This window comes from Ammospiza caudacuta, chromosome 15 (genome assembly GCF_027887145.1).
Source record: "Ammospiza caudacuta isolate bAmmCau1 chromosome 15, bAmmCau1.pri, whole genome shotgun sequence".
NCBI lineage: Eukaryota > Metazoa > Chordata > Aves > Passeriformes > Passerellidae > Ammospiza > Ammospiza caudacuta.
Window position 1 is genome coordinate 11,425,161 of NC_080607.1, and position 18,038 is coordinate 11,443,198.

Consider the following 18,038-nt stretch of genomic DNA (forward strand, 5'->3'; position numbering starts at 1 on the left):
ATCAATGCTTTTATAAACAATGTCTTTATTTTGGTGGGGAAAAGTTTGGACCCTGAAAAACTGAGAGGTTCTGTTTGAAAAGGGATGGTCCTTTTCAAAAAAGCCTGAAGTGGAGTCCCTTAAGTTAATCACTTCTGAAAATGGCTTTTGGGTCCTCAACTACTTTCCTTACTTTAAACAACTTTTCTCGCAAATACTCTCACTGGGAAAGCTCTGAGAGGCTCAGTCTGCTGTAGCCTGTGTTATTAAAGAGATAAAATTGCAAGCTGAGCTACTTAGGTGTAGTTAGTAAAAGAGTGAAATGTGGTTTTTTTCCTGAAAAAGACATGAATTTACTTGAACTAGAACTCATGCACATGGTTAGTTTCCCATTATTCTGGGAAAGTCTTGTTCGTGTCTCAAATTTTGATCAAGGTATAAAATGTTACAATGAAAGGATGATTATTCTCACAGACTTTTTTTGTTCAAACATGTGGCCCTGGTATTTCTATCTTTGAATTTTTTTTGTTATTATTTTTTTTTATGCTACCAACCAAGCTGGTCCATTTTCCAGGCGTTTCCAAGTAATTAAACTCAATTAAAACTATTAAATTCTTTCTTTTGGTGACAACTTTGTTATTAACAGATAACCACAAGGAGGAGATTTAACTTGGAAGGCCCTTGATTGTATCCTAATCCGTCTCTCACCTCTGGCTGACACCTGTGGCACATAAACCCCATAGAATAGGAGTCTGCTGAACACTCTTAATTAATACTTTCTTCCGTGTAGAAAAGTAATTATTTGCTCACGGCATAAATAGGTATTTGGCAGGGATTTAAAAGGACTGATTAGTTTTAAATGCCGGGGCTTTATTTTGGTGGGGTTTTTGAGGGAGTGATGGTGTCTGAATGCAGGATCCAGGCTCAGGATGACTTTGTGCTGACAATCCCAATGTCGAGGTAATTGTCACGTTGCCGAGGAGAGCAGAGTCAGACAAGAAGCAGATTTGTTATCAGTGTCAGAGGAGCCAGCTCTGCCCCTGTGCTAATGGCCTGCAAGTCTGAACAGGGAACCTGCAAGGCAGAGCCTGGAGAGGGTTTTGGAGCCAGGGCTGGAGAGACCTGCACTGAGAGATTGCCAGAGATAAACCTGCTCTCTGCTTCCCTCTTCCCTCCAGAGTGCAGGAGGGGAGAGCTGGCTGTGGGCATGCAGCCTGGACCAGCTGCAGGTGCTAACAAATACAGGGCTTGTAGGGCATACTCTAGGGCAGGGAGAAGCAGTGTGTGAGAAATCAGTGTTCCAGGAGATCTGGGGGAAGGTGGTTTTAATGCAGAGCCTTTGGGATGGTGCTGGGGATGCAGTTTGTGTAATTTAAAGGTGGTTTTAATGCAGAGCCCTCTGGGATGGTGCTGGGGGTGCAGTGTGTGTAATTCAAGGGTGGTTTTAATGCCGAGCCCTTTGGGAGGATGCTGGAGGTGCAGTTTGAGTGTAATTCAATGCCCCAGGGCTGCTGTGGAGATAGAGCCAGCACCTCTGGCAGTGTGGGCTCCTGGAGGGGCTCTGGGGACCAGCACAGTGCACACTGCAACATCCTGGCAGCACTTAAAGCTGATTTGGGTGTGCATGCCCATTCTGCATTCCCTTTGCTCTGATAAATACAGAGTAGTGGGAGTTTGGTGTGGTGTGAGCAGATCTGCCTTCCCACTGCTGTCATAGGGAAATATTTGCTTGCTCAACTCCAGTTTTCATGGAAATTGTCTTCAAGATAAACTGAAGGCTGTTCAGCAAGGTCCTTTTAGCAATCTTCTGTCATATTATTACTTGAAACAAAGGTTAAAAATGAAAACTGAAACAGAAATTAATTTTAGGTGAGGTATTAGTAGCTTGGAGGACATAACTGAACTCAAATTGTAATATTTAAAACATAATTCATTTCAAATGTAGAGAACTACTTCAAGAGTTAGAAATAGTGCATGCAAGTGGCCAAACTAAGAGCAACACTGGCAACAAATGTGTGAGCTTGTGCCACTGGGATATGAAAGAAAATGAGCTCCTTGCTGAATGGGTGTTTTAGTCTTCCTTTACAACACACAGGCTGCTGCTGCCCATGTTTTCCTCGAGTAGGAATATGTACTGAACAGGCAGCAAAGTTCCCCAAAGCAAGTGGATGTGGAGGATGTGGAGCTGGCAGTGCGTCACTGGGAGTGGAAATTATCTCGCTCACAAGGGGTGGCCATTGCCAGCAGTGACAGCAGCCCATCAGAAACAGCAGGGACATGTCCAAGGATGCTCTTTAGAGAAAACATTTCTGAGCAAAATGTTGAAAAAGGACTTATTCTTTGTATGTTTTGATCCCTTGTTGTTTATGAAGCAGCAGTAGGGACTGGGGGCTTTTCTACCTCTGGGTTTTCTCAAGGTGTGCCCTGAGGAGAAATGGGCAGCTCTGAAACTGTGACTCTGGTCTTTGGAAGTGGGAGTGGAGGGTGTGTTGAGAAGGAATGAATAATCCAGAATGATCCCTTCCCTCCTGATGCTTGTCTCCCCCAGGTTTCCATGGGAGGATCAGGAATGCTGGGTCTGAGCACCGGGGCTTTGCACTAAAAGTAATTTGTGGGGCTGTTACATTCTGACCCCAAAGGAAACTCCACCAATGGAGCATGGCAGAGATGAGGCATGTGGGGATACTCTGTGCTGCTGTAAGTTTTATTTACAAAAGGAGTTTATTGCCTCTTTTGCACCCCTGCCTCTCACTGTCCTTGTTTGTGAGAGCATGACTCTGAGATTAGCACAGGGAGGACCTCGCTCTTCTAAAGTTACTAAACAAGCACTGAGGACTGAGTTTTTAGATTAATCTGTTTTCACTGCAAAAAGTGGTTCCTGGAGGAGATTTGATTTCAAGCTGTCTGTGGTCCTTGGGCTTCCCATGCATCAGGAGGCCTTGGCTGGAGGTGTTAGTGAGGAACTCGGTCCCAGGGCTCCTGGGCACACTTTTCCTACAGCAGGATGTTAGCAGGGATCCCTGGGAACTTCCCATTGCTCTGCTGAGCCCACACTGCTCCTGCATGGGCACCACTGGCAGCACAGAGATGTCCTGTGGTGGCACAGGGTTTCTGTGCCCAGGAAGAGCACTCCTCCATCAGCATCTTCACACAAATTCCATAATCCTCCTTCTGATTATTTACACACTGTACAGAGAATTTGGATATGCCAATCTCATTTTGGTGCAGCCTGATTTTCCTGTTTATTCCTCCTTGAACTGACAGCTGTAGGAGCTGTGTCTTTCCTCGGTGTGGGCACAGTCTCTGGGACTGGTGCTTCTGGATGCTACAGCACTGCACATAAATAACTGCAGGAGGAACTCTGGCCTCGTGCCTCTGGACACCTCTGTCACTCTGGGAGTGCTGCTTGGCCTTACAACTTTATCAGCCTCTTTAGGACTTGGAATTGTGCCTTGCTGTGGAAGAAATGTCCACACTGTGGAGGCAGTGGTGCCAAATAATTTCCCCAAATGACTTCCCCTCTGGGTGGTAAAGTGCATTTTTCTGTTTTGTTTTCATTCCATCATGTTCTGTATCTCAAGAGAAAGATTTTTTTTTTCCCCACCCCCCCTCTCATCTACAGTTTGGTTTCCATATTGTTTAGTTAAAGAGAAGGTAACTTCATACACTGTGGAAATGTTTCCTACTCCCCATTAGTGATTAATACCAATAAAGCCAAAATGAAACTTAGAGGATAAATGACAGATAGTAACCAATGAGATTTCCTGGAAGAGTTTTAAAAGCTAATGATCCTTGAAATGTATAAAAATAAATTGCTTCATTAAAAACCATTTTACAAAATAATTTCTTCCTAGCAGCATATTTTCTTCAAAACAGTTCCCCCGTGTAACTACACCTGGGCAGTAAAATTTGATTCAGTGCTGCTCCTATGGGGCCACAGTGAAATGCCCTGGTTATGTCTGTGTCCCTGTGCCTCATCAGGGGAGCAGGTTTGGGGCTGAAAATGAGAGACATGTTCAAGGCAGGCTGTTGGACTTTTTACTTTGTGCCCTTGTTTGTGGGGCAGCAACAAGAATGTTTAAAGGTGAGTGACAGAGTTCTCTGTAATGGTCACAGGGCTGGTGAGTCACACATGGCTGCAGCCACAGCCATTCTGCTCTAATTAAAGAGAACTTCACCAGGAATGTGCAGTAATTAGCTTGGTGTGTAGTGCACCACCGTGTCAGCAGTGTCTGCCACAAAGGTTGATGGAAATGTGCTCACCCTCCCTGCACTGTGCTCCCTGTTAGAGCTCCTCATTGCTGTGCTGTCATGCAACAGCAGGAGCCACAGAAATCTGCAGAGAATTAGAGCAGAGGCTCTGTTTGACTGGGTGGGTTTCCTCCGTGTGCTGAAGTCACACACCATGCTAAAGCAAGGCAGATTTACACATCAAAATGAGATCCCTGACCTACTGAAGATGAATTAACAACAAAAAGAAAATTCTGTTGTGGGAATGTGGGCTTTTTCCAAGTTGTCTGCTGCTGTTCAGTTTGAACAGGCACAATGCTTTTGTGCTGTGACTGTTTATCAAATTAAATACAGATTATTTTACTTCTGGTTTTGAGCTGTTTGATAAATGAGAAAATACACTGCTGGTATTTGCATCAATATGTTCCTGTGCTCTTGCTGTGGATTTAGGAGCAAGGCTGGTTGTCTGCAGGCAGAAGGGGTGGTTGGCTGCTTGGTGGGGCAGTGAAGTGACAGCCCTTCCACAGGCTCAGTGCTGCCTCAGCTGGGAAAAACATTGATTTTCTAGGGTGAATTAACCAAACTCACTTAAGCAGAACTGCAGGTATCACCATCCTTCTCCAGGGGAATTCTCTAAAGGTTTTGTCACTGGGTGTGAGAAAGTTCGCATGTCCTTATGCAGGTGCAGGAGATATTTCAGAGCTGCCAGCACGTGCATCTTCACATTCAGTGGTTTAAAAATGCCACAGGCAGCCAGAGCTTCTGCACCTTGTCCTTCCCTTCCAGGAGGCAGTTTGGGATCCTGGGAGGGGCTGAATCAGACCCACAGGTGTTTGGGAGCACAGTCAGGGGCATTGGGAGCATTGCCATTCCCAGCACCAGCTGCAGTGACAGATGAACCTGTCCTGAATTTGTGCTGTGTCTTGTATTCTTTTCTTTACCTTTTTTTTTTTTTTTTTTGTAAATTTTGTGTTATTTGGTTTTTTAAGCAATGCTGTTATTTGGTGTTGCTGCCGTTGGGGCTGCAGTTGAAGCTCTGCAAGGCTGCTGCCCTGAGCAGCAGTAGTTGTATTGGACAAGGATTTTACTGTGTTATTTAGGATGGAGCTGTTTTAACCCTGCTGAGGCTGGTAAATAAGTAGGCAGCTTCAGTGGGGATGGAATTGTTGGTTTGAAGGACAAGTCAGGAAAGAATCACCCTCTGCATGTTGTGTTGCTGGGTAATACCCCCAAACCAGTCACTAATGATGCTACTGGAAATCAATTTTTTGTCTAACCTACTGAAGCAATTCTTGCATAGTTTCAGGTGTTTAAAGGAGCTTTGTATCATCTGAGGTGTGTGGGCTCTCAGTGGTCAGGGCGAGTCACAGACATCCTTCAAAGAACAGAATTTGTTTATCTAGGAGAGCAAAAGAAAGGATGGGAAAATCATGTTAATATTAAAATACACTTGGGAAGTAAAATTACTTTAATAAATGTATCTTAAGAAATAGGAATTTGTAGATCCTGGGTTTGGTCTAAGATCTCCCACCCCCACATCTATTCCCCAAAAAAGAAAATCAAAGTGAATGGAAAAAACCTGATTTTCCCCTGACAGGACACCACAACCTCTGTGAGGATAGGTCTCATGATGGAAGAAATGATCTTCAACCTTGCAGATACACATCTGTTCTTCAATGACCTGGAGGTATGTGGCTGTTTATTTTATTTAACATCTTTCTCTGTGATCATGTGCATGTGGTCTACAAATTTGGGGAGGTTTGGCCAAGAAACTTTTTATTGTTGACCCCAGAGAGGTGGACCGTAGTTGGCTTACTGGAAGCATCACTTTGACACTTCCATTCTGTTCAGGATTTCTTTTTTTCTAAATAGTCAGTTAACAATAATGACTTTTTGCAGGTTTATTAAATTCTTAAATTTACTAAATTTAAGAATTTCCAGGTTTATTAAGTTATTACTAAATGTAATAATGAGGATATTGCTGCTGCTTCTCCTGAAATTTGCTGTTTAATAATTTTATTCAGCTAAATTGGCATAGATCCTATGGGGGCAGGCAGCAATTTGCTGTGAGCCAAAGCAGAGGTTTTGAAAATGTTGCTCTGTTTTGAGGAAGATTTTGCACAGACAGAGCAAGAGGTTCTGCTCAGGATCAGGAATGTGCAGGATGAAACTGTGGGAGTTCCAATGTAAAAGACCAAGAGGAAGAATTTTTCCTGCTGGTGACATGGATAGACCTGACTCTCTCTCATACAAAGCAAAAACCCTTTAGAGTGTGTGGTAAAAGCAGGCAAGGTGGTGCTGGCAGGGTGCTGAGGAGCAGCAGGGGTGGAAATGTGCTGGAATTTGCATCCAGAGCACTCAGCTGAACGGATCAGCACAGTGATGAGGTGGGGATGGAGCTCTGGGCACCTGGAATCAAAACCCTGCTTGGAGGCATTTGGAGAAGCAAAACCTGGCATCCCTGGGCAGACTTCTGTGGGTTTTTTATTGTTTTTTTCCCCTTCACTTGAAAAAGAAAGAATTTGTTTCTGTGCCAGATGAAAGGAGAGAACTTTTTCTGTGCCCGAGGAGTTGAGTGGGAATTTGTGGTTCCTCCAGGGCTGGGTTGCAGTGTGGTCCCCTCTGTCAGGGCAGGCACAGCCTCTCCTGCCCCTGGCTCCTGCAGCCCTGAGGTGTCACTTGCTGGGAATTGTTGTTTCCTTTCAAAGACAAGCACCTGAACTGACAGATTTTTCCTCTTTCAACTTTTTTCATAGAGGGAGTTTGTGATGAGGGCACGGAAAGTACAAAGTAAAATCTTTCTCTTAGGGATAAAAAATATAGAGCTCCTCTTTGGGAGCCCAGGGCATTATTTAAGTAGTGATAATATTTGCTACAGAACCATCACCTTTCACCCATCAGATCTCAATTTGTGATGCAGCAAAGCTCCATGTCCTGCACTGTGACCCTACAAAACCCCTCTACCTTTTAGACTTTTGCAAGTTTTAAAATAAGTTTTCTCCTTTTTCACTTACTGCCCTAAAATTTTAAATGAAGCAGCAAATTGTCTGGCCTTTGTCAAATTGTGTACATTTGTCACTCAGTAACAGCTCTGGGCACTGGTGGTTTGGTTTTAGCTGAGCTTTTTCAATGAAAAATTGATGGATGATGGAGAATTAAAGAAAAGTAAATGTGCCTTACAGAATTTTACTTTCCAAAAAAGCCATGTCAGTTTGGAAGAATATGCAGCAACAATCACCCAGAGTTACCCACCCTACTCCTTCATTTAGGATGATAAATAAAAGCCACCTTTGTGTATTCACAGAGTGGTATTTAAGGATCATACATCACTGAGTACTGGGCTTAAAAAATGCAGTGAATGACATCCTTAAAAATGAAAAAAGGATTTGTGAAACCCAGCAGAGGAATAGATTCAGTTGTGGCCCCACAAGCATTTCCATGTACATTAGCACCATCATGTGGTGCAGTGCAGGTCTGTACCACACGAAATGAGCTGGAATTGCTCAGGGCAGAAACCATTTCTGACCATTTCTTGTGCTACAGCTGAGAGAGCAGGGGGAGAGTTTCCCACCTGAAACCACAGCAGGAATTCTCTGAAACACAAAAATGCTTCTCTGGCACAAATCCAGGTTCAGCCATTCTGGGGGGTCCAGCAGACTGGAATAACCAGAGCATGGCTGGCCCAGAACTGACAGTGGAACAAGGGGAAAGAGGGGAGAAATGTCACCCATCCTTTCCAGAGAGGCAGGCTGGACAAGGAAATCAATTCCCTTGCCTTAGCACAGGGGAATGGTTTGTTCTGCTGGCTGCAGTTTGCAGTGCTGTGCAGAGGAGAAGGTGCTGCCAGGGTGCAAAGCCCTCCTGAAGCATTCCCAGGAAGTGCCTGATGAGGACAAAACATTTGTCCATAGGTACAGCAAGGTTTGCACAGCCCTTGGTGGAATTTGTGTGATCCTCCTTAGTCTGGTGAGGATGTGATGTCACCTGGCAAAAAGCTGGCTTCAAAATGTGAGGGAGGAGCCTGAACTGGAATGTAACCAAAAACAACAACAACAAAAAAATATTCTGAAACTCTGGTTAGCCAGGGCTTTATCTTTTCTTAGGATCTGCCCAGAGGGGATTCAGGTAATTGTTTCCTGGATGCATTAGCTGAGTGCATTTTGGCTGTGCAGTTCCATTCAGGTGGAGCTATTCAGATCCATCCTCTGTCAGTGCTGCAGAGCAGTACAGCCAGGATCCAGCTGATTCACCCCAAAACTGGGGGTGGTTTTGGCATCACTAGTCCCCAGGGCAGGGGGTGACTGCAGAAGTCTGAGACTCCTACTGAAAACTTTCAGTCTTTTTACAGAAAGGGATTCTCTGTCAGCAAGTCCTATAGGCAAGTGAAATCCCTGCAATGTGCAAGTGTGAGCCCTGCAAGGTGTTTGCACAAAGATCATGCTGCAGAGTATATTAGCAAATATTCACCTGACAGCAGATATTCTCCCTCTCTGCTCCCCTTTCTAGGGAAACGGAGGAGAAAATAACTTACCCAGTGTTAAAGATCACAATGAAGCTAAAATACAAACTCTGGGCTTCCCAGGGTTGTGCTTCTTTTCCCATCTGCCTTTTGTTCACAGCACAATGCTGGCTAAAGAGCAGCACCTTCCACCCAGCCCCTCTGTGGATATTATTGTCCAGCTGTCTGGAAAACAGGTATTAGGAGCAGGAGGACTGACAGGGGGATGAGGAGCTGACAAACAAGGGGATTAGTCTGTGTTTACAGGTTGCTGCCTTTGGGAGCCATCCCTGGAGGTTTTGTGTTCTGGGGAGTGTTAACCCCTCCTAATGAGGGATGCAAACTCCACTGATCAGTGAATCCATGAGATGTTTGAAACTCTCTAGCACAGCCCTGACCCCCAAATAGACTGTGTGGGCCTTTGTAAGTTGTTTTTATACCTGCATGAGATATCCAGGGGGATGTGGGGGATAACAGAAGCAGCTCTCAGGAGCTCTGTATTTCACAAGGAGGCAGCAGAGGCTTGCTCCAAGCCCGCAGTGCCATTTAAAACAGCTCAGGCTCCTCTAAGTGTGGCTGCTCCCACCTGGAGGCAGCTTGTGCAGCACCCAGAGATATTCCAAGAGTAAAACCAGCTCAGTGCCCAGAGCTGCAAGGGCTGGCTGAGGGCTCACACACTTGTGTGAGGTACAGGCTGTGTGTGTCACACACCATCCACCTGAGATCCCAGCTGAAGAACCAGCAGATGTGAAACCTGGGCCGGGTTTCCTTGCTGCCATTGCAGCACCCTCCTCCTTTCAGGAGCTGGGGTATCTCAGTGTGGTGCTTCCCCTCTCACTGGGATGCCAGGGCAGCCTGCAGGGATGCAGGAGCAGCCTTGAGCAGGGCTGGAAGGAAGGTGCAGGCTGTGGCTGGGGTAACACGAGAGGCACAGCTATGAGGTAGCGTCTCAGGCAGTGTTGTCAGGGTGTTTTATTAACCCAGAAATGTGATAGCTACTGTTGTCACACTGCAGTGTACAGAACAATCCATTCAGAAACGAGAAAAGCAGATCCCTGCACAAATGCCTTTCTCCTGACTTCATGCAGTGGTGCAGCTGGGGTGCAGTGGGCTGACCCAGCGTGTGCACAGCAGCTCTGGGGCTGGAGGAGAGGGGTGCCAGCTGGGATCTGCTGTTCAGCTGCTGGGCTGCAGTTATATACAGCAATATATACTCCAGGGATGGGGTGATAAGAGGGCTGATGAGATGAGAACAAGATGCAGTTGTGTGTCCTTTTGAGAATTATCTAAAATGCTGCAGAAAATCTCATTAATATGGACAATAACTATCTGTCATGTTTTACTGTTGACAAAGTGTTTGGTTACTTGTTTGAGAATTTCTTTTTTCATTTTTTGAAAGGGGCTAGTTTAAAGTAATTAATCAAACTCATCATTGTGTAAGGAAGGTAAAACAAATTCTGTGGTTTACAGAACACAGCAGTGGTGAAGACTTACTGCACCTTGGTTAGCTGCAGTTGTTCTGACTTCACAGTTCTGTGGTACCAGCTGTCACAGCTTTTAAACTCTGTTGAAAAATCAACCAAAATAAAATATACTATTCACCAGCTTGCAGGCTTTCCGTTCTGCTCTCACCCGTAAGGCTCATGGAGAAAGGAGAGTTAAGGTGCAGGGGGAACTTCCCAATTTTTCTTTCTAATCTTAATGCTGAGACTGGGAACGAAACCAGAGGAATAACATTTCTCACATTTTTGAGGCAGGGCCTCCCCCATTGGAACAATGAGGGATTTTGGAAGATAAGATCTCGAGCACATACTCGATGCAGGCTGAGCTCCAAGTGTATGTTCTGGTTAAATTTCCTGTGCACAGATTTCCTCATTACTGACACACATTATTCCTCAGCTCAGGCTGTTTGTTGCCTTCAGTGTTTCAGCCCAGCTTTCCTGCACATCAAAGGCAGCTCAGAGCAAACTGGGAAAACACCAGCAGGACAGGCAGGACAGGCATCTCTGGAAATCTCCCTGGGACACATCTTCTCCCCTGTAATTATGTGGGCACACACCTCCTGTCCAGAGCAGTGGGGAAAGGCTGCCAAGTCTCTGCCTTATCATGCATACAGAGCAGAAAAAACTCAGCTTTCCTGGCTAAATCACAAGCATCTCCATAAGGATGTCTGCATAAGGAGTTCCACTCTCTGTGTAATTCAAGAGTTGTGCCCTTAGATAACAGCAGATCTCACACACACTCTCTGTCTGTTCATATTTTGTGCAAGTGCTATGTGATACTTGTTGCTAACAATTAATTGGCTGGACTTACAATACTAGCAAATTGTAAGATTTTATCTCCTTGACATTAAAGTAATCTTGCATTACATTATTTCAGATTTTTTCCCACAATATTTACTCACTATTGTATTTTTTTTCATCTGTCTCCTAGGACTGTGACCAGATCCATATAGATGATGTCTCATCAGATGATAATGGTCAGGATCTAAGGTATGGGGTGTCCCAAGCTGGAAGCTGCAGGACAGGCAGTCCCAGCCATTTGGAAGTAGCAGGGGGCTGGTCAGAGATTCTCAGACCTGCACTGTCTCCCCTCCTGGCTCCATGCTGTCTGCATTCACTGAGCACACACAAGTACAGAATCCCCTCTCTCACATTGTTGTGTCTGTGCCTTCTCTCAGGCCCTGATTATATTGAGATTTGGACCATTCTGGAAAATATATCTAAATTAGGTTGAGCTCCAGTCAGACCACAGCAGGTTCATATATGATTTAACCAGAGAATTGTCACAGCTGTCACCAAAATGCTTCAAAACCAGACTGAAAGGTTTCCCACTATCCAATCTGTAGTGATGGGCTTAGTAGAGAGGACTTGGACTTTCCCATGCCAGATCCTTGTTGAAACTTTCATCCAAATTGCACCAAACATTACCCTTACCTGTGTGAGTTGGGTCATCATGTTCATAGAAACTTCTGTACAATTCCATCTGTTTTTCCCAAAGTGTTGCCTGCAGAGCAACAAAAGGAAAAGAATGAAATGTGCAGAGCTCATATTGAGCTTTGCAATTAGTGGTTTTACGGATGATTATTTGAGAAATTGATGCAGGAACAGAACATTTTTTTAGATCTGTGCTGCTAATTGTGCTGAAGATGAACTTCAGTTCTGTACAGCGTGTCCTGTGTGCGCCTCTTGTCCCCACATTTCTTTTCAGCCCTTTCCCCTCCCTGCTGGCACTGTGCAGGCTGTAATTGCACTGACCTCTCCCCTTGCCTCCTGCAGCACGTACAACTTCTCTGCAGATGGCTTCCACAGCTCCAGTGCCAGCGCCAACCTGTGCCTGGGCTCGGGCGTGCACGGCGGTGTGGACTGGATGCGGAAATTGGCGTTCCGCTACCGCCGGGTCAAAGAGATGTACAACACCTACAAGAACAATGTGGGGGGTGAGTGCCACTGCCCAGGCCCCAGCAGGCCTTCACTCTCCCAAAAACTGCAGAGCCTCTGGGGCCATCTCTGGAGGAGGTGCAGGAGCCTCATGATGTGAGTGCTTCATGGTGAGCTGAGCAAGCGCCCCCGCAGTCACCCTGAAATGGGGATCTGTGCAGGGCTGTGGGAGTCACACTCAAGTACCTGGTTAGTGGCTTGAGAAAGACTCAGATCCCAGTATGGGGGTTTGTTTTGTAATTTATTTGGCAGGAAAGCAACCTTCTCCAATTTTCCAGAATGCTCAGCAGGCAAGCAAACAGTTCAAAACTAAATATGCCCTTTTTTTCTACACAGCATGTCTGGTTGCTGCCTGAAGGCTTTCTTGTATTACAGCTACTCGTTTTTAACTCCCCTAAAACAATACCAGAAATCAGGATTCCTTGGGTTCCTTCATCTCACCTACTTCCAGACAGTTCTTCCAAGAGGCTCTCAGCTTCCTTGTCAGTACCTCAGTGCAGGTTTCCCTCTGACTAGGAAAAGAAAGAAGCAAAACTCAAAGCATCACCACAACTTGTTTATTGGTTAGAGGACAAGTCTACCCTGCATGCACTGGAAATGGGGCATGGCTTTTCAGGACAAACAAAACCATCCTGGCCTCAGGTGTGTCTCTGGCCAGGTCACTGCCCACTTTACACAGCCCTTCATCTTCTTGCTCACTTCCCATGCAAGCTTTATGCTCACTCCAAGAAAGGTGTTCCAGGGAGGTCCTGCTGTGTGTGCTTGACTGAACCATCCCAGCAGAGGGGAAGGAAGCTGAGTTGCAGCAGCAGAGGATTGTGCAGCAGCTGAGCCTCAGAGCTCAGGTGACATGGCAGTGACAAAGGGAGGCAGCGGCACCAGGGCCAAGAGAGGGGCACTGGGAGAGTTCAGAGCGCAGGCAGGTGCCCTTTGGCATCCCCATGCAATTCCCTCTCTGTGCTTTCCCTGCTTGCAGGTTTGATAGGAGCTCCTAAGAGGGAGACCTGGCTGCAGCTGAGAGCAGAGCTGGAGGCTCTGACTGATCTCTGGCTCACCCATGCTCTGAAGGCCCTGAATTTGATACATTCCAGGTAAGAACAGCTCCAGGAATTGCCTGTGGGTTTGATCCAGGAGCTCCTCTGCTTCCCTTGTTTTCCCCCTCTAAACAAATTGGGACACATTTACAGGGCTTTGCTGGCCAAGCCTGTGGGAGGCCAGTCTGCACGTTTGCCAGGCTGAATTATCAAGGGTTGGGGTGAGCTTGGGATGGGGAACTGAGAAAAGCAAAAACAATCCTTGTCCTTGCCTTTCCTTGGCTCCCTCAGCCATGGCTCCATTTTCAGGTTTACAAAAGAGGAGAGGGAAGAGCCTTTCTGTCCCTGAACATGCTCACTCACAGAACCCAGCATGTACATCACCACATTGTGTTTCAATTCCCACCAAAGACATCCTGGCAAGCTTGCAGTAAGGCTGCATCACTGCTGCTCGTTTGGTTGATGTTTTTTTCATTCTACTGAGCTGATCAAAAGACATTTCTGGTTCTCACATTATCTCCCTCTGGCTGCGAAATTCCAGTGGCAGGAAGGGTTTGCTTCCTACTGCCTTTCAGTCCAGGATGAAAGAAATAAACCCAGATTTCTAATAACTTCTGTTTCCTAGGCCCAACTGTGTAAATGTGTTGGTCACCACAACTCAGCTGATACCAGCTCTGGCTAAAGTGCTTCTCTATGGGCTGGGCACTGTCTTCCCCATTGAAAATATTTACAGTGCAACAAAAACAGGTAAGAACAAACTGACTGAGGCCTCACCTAAGGCTGGCTGAAGTTTTGTCCCTAAGTCATGCAATGAGTAGCTTTATTTTTAGCTCCCTACTTACAGATGTCTAATTCACATCCTGACTCCCACACTTAACCTTGTACAGACTGCAGGGGGAAAAAAAAGAGTCTCAAAAACACTTCTCAAGTGTCTCCAAGGGGAAGTGAGCCAGATATACAGAAATGTAGCCACCCTATGGAGCACTGACTGCTTGTGGGATGGCCAGCTGCACCCAGCTGGAAGGTTGGACCTGTTACAGAAACACTTTTTGGATCCTCGTGCTCTTGCAGAGGGGTCAAGTGTGCTGAATGAGCTTTGTGAGTAATTTGTACTGGTAGGGTTGGCTTGGGGCGTCTTTGTGTTCTGTTCTTTCTGGTGTGTTTGAACCTCTGAGGATTGCATTTTCATGTTTTTACTGCAACCAGAATGAACAGAAGAGGGCTCTGGAGACTGAATGCCACCAGTGTCACATCATTCTGCCAGCTGGTGGCCTAAGCAGGGCACCACAGGCACACAAAGCTCACAGAAACCTGGCAGCAGGTCCTTGGCTGGCAAACAAGTGCCAGTGACTGTCATGAGATGGAGAGGATCTGCCTCAGAAGAAGATCCAGTTTGAAAAGAAAGCAAAGAGTGCTGCAGCCAGTTCAGTTAGGGGATAACTCCAGATCCTGTGCCTGAATATTAGCTCTGCCTGTGGTGTGTGTCCAGCTAAAAAAATGTATCTTCTCTTGTGTTACCCAGGGAAAGAGAGCTGTTTTGAAAGAATAATGCAGAGGTTTGGAAGGAAAGCCGTGTACATTGTAATAGGAGATGGTGTTGAAGAGGAACAGGGAGCAAAAAAGGTACAGTTTGTGGATGCTATGCTGGATTCTTCCAAGTTTTGATTGCAATAACTCTTTATTTAAGAATACAATGAAGCTCCCTCCATTTGAAGCTTACCATTTCTTAATATGTAAAATCCTCAACAATCACCTTGTCAGAAATTCCATACTCTAAATCCCCCCAGCTTTGGCAGCTGGTACAATATTTCAGGTAATTGCTGTGTCACATGTTCCAGGAATCATTCTTGCTTAATAAGGATGGCTGTAAAGACATGTAAAGGGAAATTCCTGAGTGTGACCTCAGATGAACAGGCAGAGTGAATTTCTGATCTACACATGCTGATTTGTAAATTCTAACTTGTAGGAATTAGTTTTGAATTACTTACTAGACTATGCCTATATCCATACATGTGTTTGTATTTGTGACTCATTGAGATCATGAGTGTAACTTCATTATGGCAAATACCAAAGGGCTTGTACAGAGTTGCTGCCTTCATCAACAACTTCTGGATCAATGTGATTAATTTCACAAGCAAAATGAAATTAGAAAATTGTACTGAGTACAAAGAACATAAACTGCAAAAGCAGTGTGATCATGAATAATGAGAATTGGAACAGCCAAAATTTTCATTTCCTAAACTTTAGAACAGAAACATGCCTGGAACTTCCATTTATTTGGCTATACAGGGCCAGGAGTACAATTTGTTAATGGCAAACAATATTTGCAAGATATCTTTGTGTATCCTGGGTCCTGTGTTCCTGAGGTGTCTGGAGAAATGTGATGGAGGTGCCTTTGCTCCAGGAGCATTGCACATGAGTTGAGGTGCAGGAACTGGCTGAATGAGCTCCATCTTCAGCAAACTTTAATTTTTTAACAGGAATACAAATGCTGTAGCTCAGGTGATGTTGAACTATTCTATCACAGGAGCTCAGCTGTAGAGCTGAACCTTGTGCTAGGGGGCCTGGTGTCTCATTCTCACTGCAAAGACTTTCCAAGCAAATTTGAGTTGCCCAAGCCTAGTAACAAAGGGATCCCAGAAAATAAGGTGGGGTGCACATGTTCTATCCCCAGAACTGAATCTCAGGTTATCTTCAAAGCAGCAGAAACCCAGTTTTTTTTATAGTGTGTTTTTCTGGCCAGTGGAAGCATCAGTATCTGCAGCCACCTTGGAAAACCACCTAAAACTGCAGATGGTTGTGCAGCTCAGGAAGGGTTAAGGAGCTGTCACGAAGAGCCCAAATGCAGGGCTGGGGCTGAAGTGACAATGGCCTGCTGCTCCTGGCAGTTCAGTGCCACACTTCAAAGGCAGAGGGTCAGCGACAGGGGTGCATCAAAGGCTGCAGGGGCTCCTTTCAGCAATCTCCTCTGCTGGGATTTCCAGGGCCTCCTGCCCTGGCCAAGCAGCTCAGCCATTAGCAGAGCACATTCTTTGCTGGGCTGTTCATCCTTTGATTGATGACAATCGTTAATCAAACCTTCTACACACCTGAGCTTTATACAGAAAAAAAAAAAACAAAAAAAGGAGGGGACAGGCAGAGAGCCTTTTGCTGCTCTGCTGACAGCACTGATAACATCTCCAGTTTCGTGGGTCATTTTTCTTCACCTGTCTGATGAGAGATAAATGTGTAACTGCTGAACAACAGGAGTGGCTGGGAGGCCAAGTTTTCTTCTGGTTTAAGAAAGAAAAACATAATTTAATGGAAGGGTTTTAATAGAAACTGGGAGAGGGGGAAGGAAATAAGTTTTCTTCTTAAAGTGAAATAGCAGAGCAGTGGATTTCAGTCTCTTTAGCTGCCTTGGTTTGCTTTGTTCCTACACTTATAGAAAATGCAGTATGACCTACTGTTCCAGTTAATTGGGAAAAGGAGTTGTTAGAAAGCATTTTGATTATGTGGCATTTTATCCCTTTATTTACATTTTTATACATTTTAATTACTTCCCTTTCCAATAGATGGATTTAATTTGTCTGTGAATCACTGTTAACAGCTTCCACTACTGATGCTCACCTCAAACTTTCTAGTAATACTGCAATTCTAGAAACATTCCTAATTAATTTGTGGAGTTGGGGGGAAATAGGAGCAAAGTTTAGCATCCAGCCCACATCCTCCACCACCTGTGAAGCAGGATACTCCTCAATTGTGGAGGATGTGTCTTCCTGTCTGCACAGATCAACAGAGACAATTCCCACTTTGTCCCTCCCCAAGATGAGCCTCCTTGCCTCTGGCACTGTGACAAGTACAAAACTCTGTTCCTGAAAGTACAAGCTAAGGAAGTTGTTTTGATCTCAGTATTATACAAAATCAGAAAAAAACCCCTTCACTCTCTTGGTTTCACTCTAGCACAACATGCCCTTCTGGAGGATCTCCTGTCACGCTGACCTGGAAGCTCTTCGGCACGCCTTGGAACTTGAATATTTGTAGCAGACCCCAACATCTGACACTGGGAGGGCTTCACTCAGACTCTGACATCGGTTCCAGCTATTCCTCAATTTTTTTTAGTAAAAAAAAAAAAAAATCCCACAGCAACTGCAGTTTTTCTTTTTTTTGAAGGAGAACCCTTTGAGTGGAAGCCTTTAAGAACTTGCAGCCAAAGAATATTGTCCTCCTTGCTTTGGACAGAGGAAAATGCTCCTGTTCAGTCACTGGGATGCTGCAGTTGCTGGCTGAGGTGGAGGCACAGAGCTCCAATGGCCTTTTTGCCATCAGCAAGGCAAATGCTACAAGTCTGGGTCTCCCTGTCAGCATCCTTGGTTTTCAGAGGGGAAGAGGACACAGCAAGGAGTCTCTGCACAATCCATCACATCACAGAGGACCTTCTGAAAATAAGAGTGAAACTGTTGATTTCTTTTTTTTTTTTTTTGGTTGTTTTGTTTCTTTTTTTGTATTTTTTTAATTTATGAACTAATCTCATTACTCTGGTATTAAGCTCTGTACCTGTTTTTCATCTGGCTTTTGGGGGTTGGGAGGGGTGGGGAAAGTCTTACTGTTCTAAATTAATAGTTCATTTCTCCAGAACAAACTCTGGGGAGAATCATATTGTGTACATGAGTAGAAAGGACACCTGGTACTGCTGGTAAGAACTGTGGCTGTGGTTTTGAACCTCACCAAGAGGGTACATGGACTGTGCCTGTGCCTACACGGTGCCTTATGCTGCCTTCTTGGGGCTGAGGAGGGGGGAAAGTACCTTGTGATGAGTGAAAGGCATTAAATAAACACATGTTTACATTTTGGGGGACTGGAGTACCTGCCTTCTCT

The 18,038-nt window shown here is 45.2% G+C and overlaps 1 protein-coding gene across 1 annotated transcript in view; it reads left to right on the forward strand.

The window, feature by feature from the left end:
- Nucleotides 1-17,590, forward strand: part of EYA2 (EYA transcriptional coactivator and phosphatase 2) — a 49,403-nt gene extending 31,813 nt beyond the window's left edge. The window contains exons 9-15 of the mRNA XM_058814581.1: nucleotides 5,807-5,896; nucleotides 11,141-11,199; nucleotides 11,986-12,146; nucleotides 13,124-13,238; nucleotides 13,807-13,928; nucleotides 14,704-14,804; nucleotides 17,124-17,590. Coding sequence (XP_058670564.1) covers nucleotides 5,807-5,896; nucleotides 11,141-11,199; nucleotides 11,986-12,146; nucleotides 13,124-13,238; nucleotides 13,807-13,928; nucleotides 14,704-14,804; nucleotides 17,124-17,204 — 729 coding nt within the window. The 3' untranslated portion in view covers nucleotides 17,205-17,590. The remainder of the gene's footprint in view (nucleotides 1-5,806; nucleotides 5,897-11,140; nucleotides 11,200-11,985; nucleotides 12,147-13,123; nucleotides 13,239-13,806; nucleotides 13,929-14,703; nucleotides 14,805-17,123) is intronic.
- The last annotated feature ends 448 nt before the right edge of the window (nucleotides 17,591-18,038 follow it).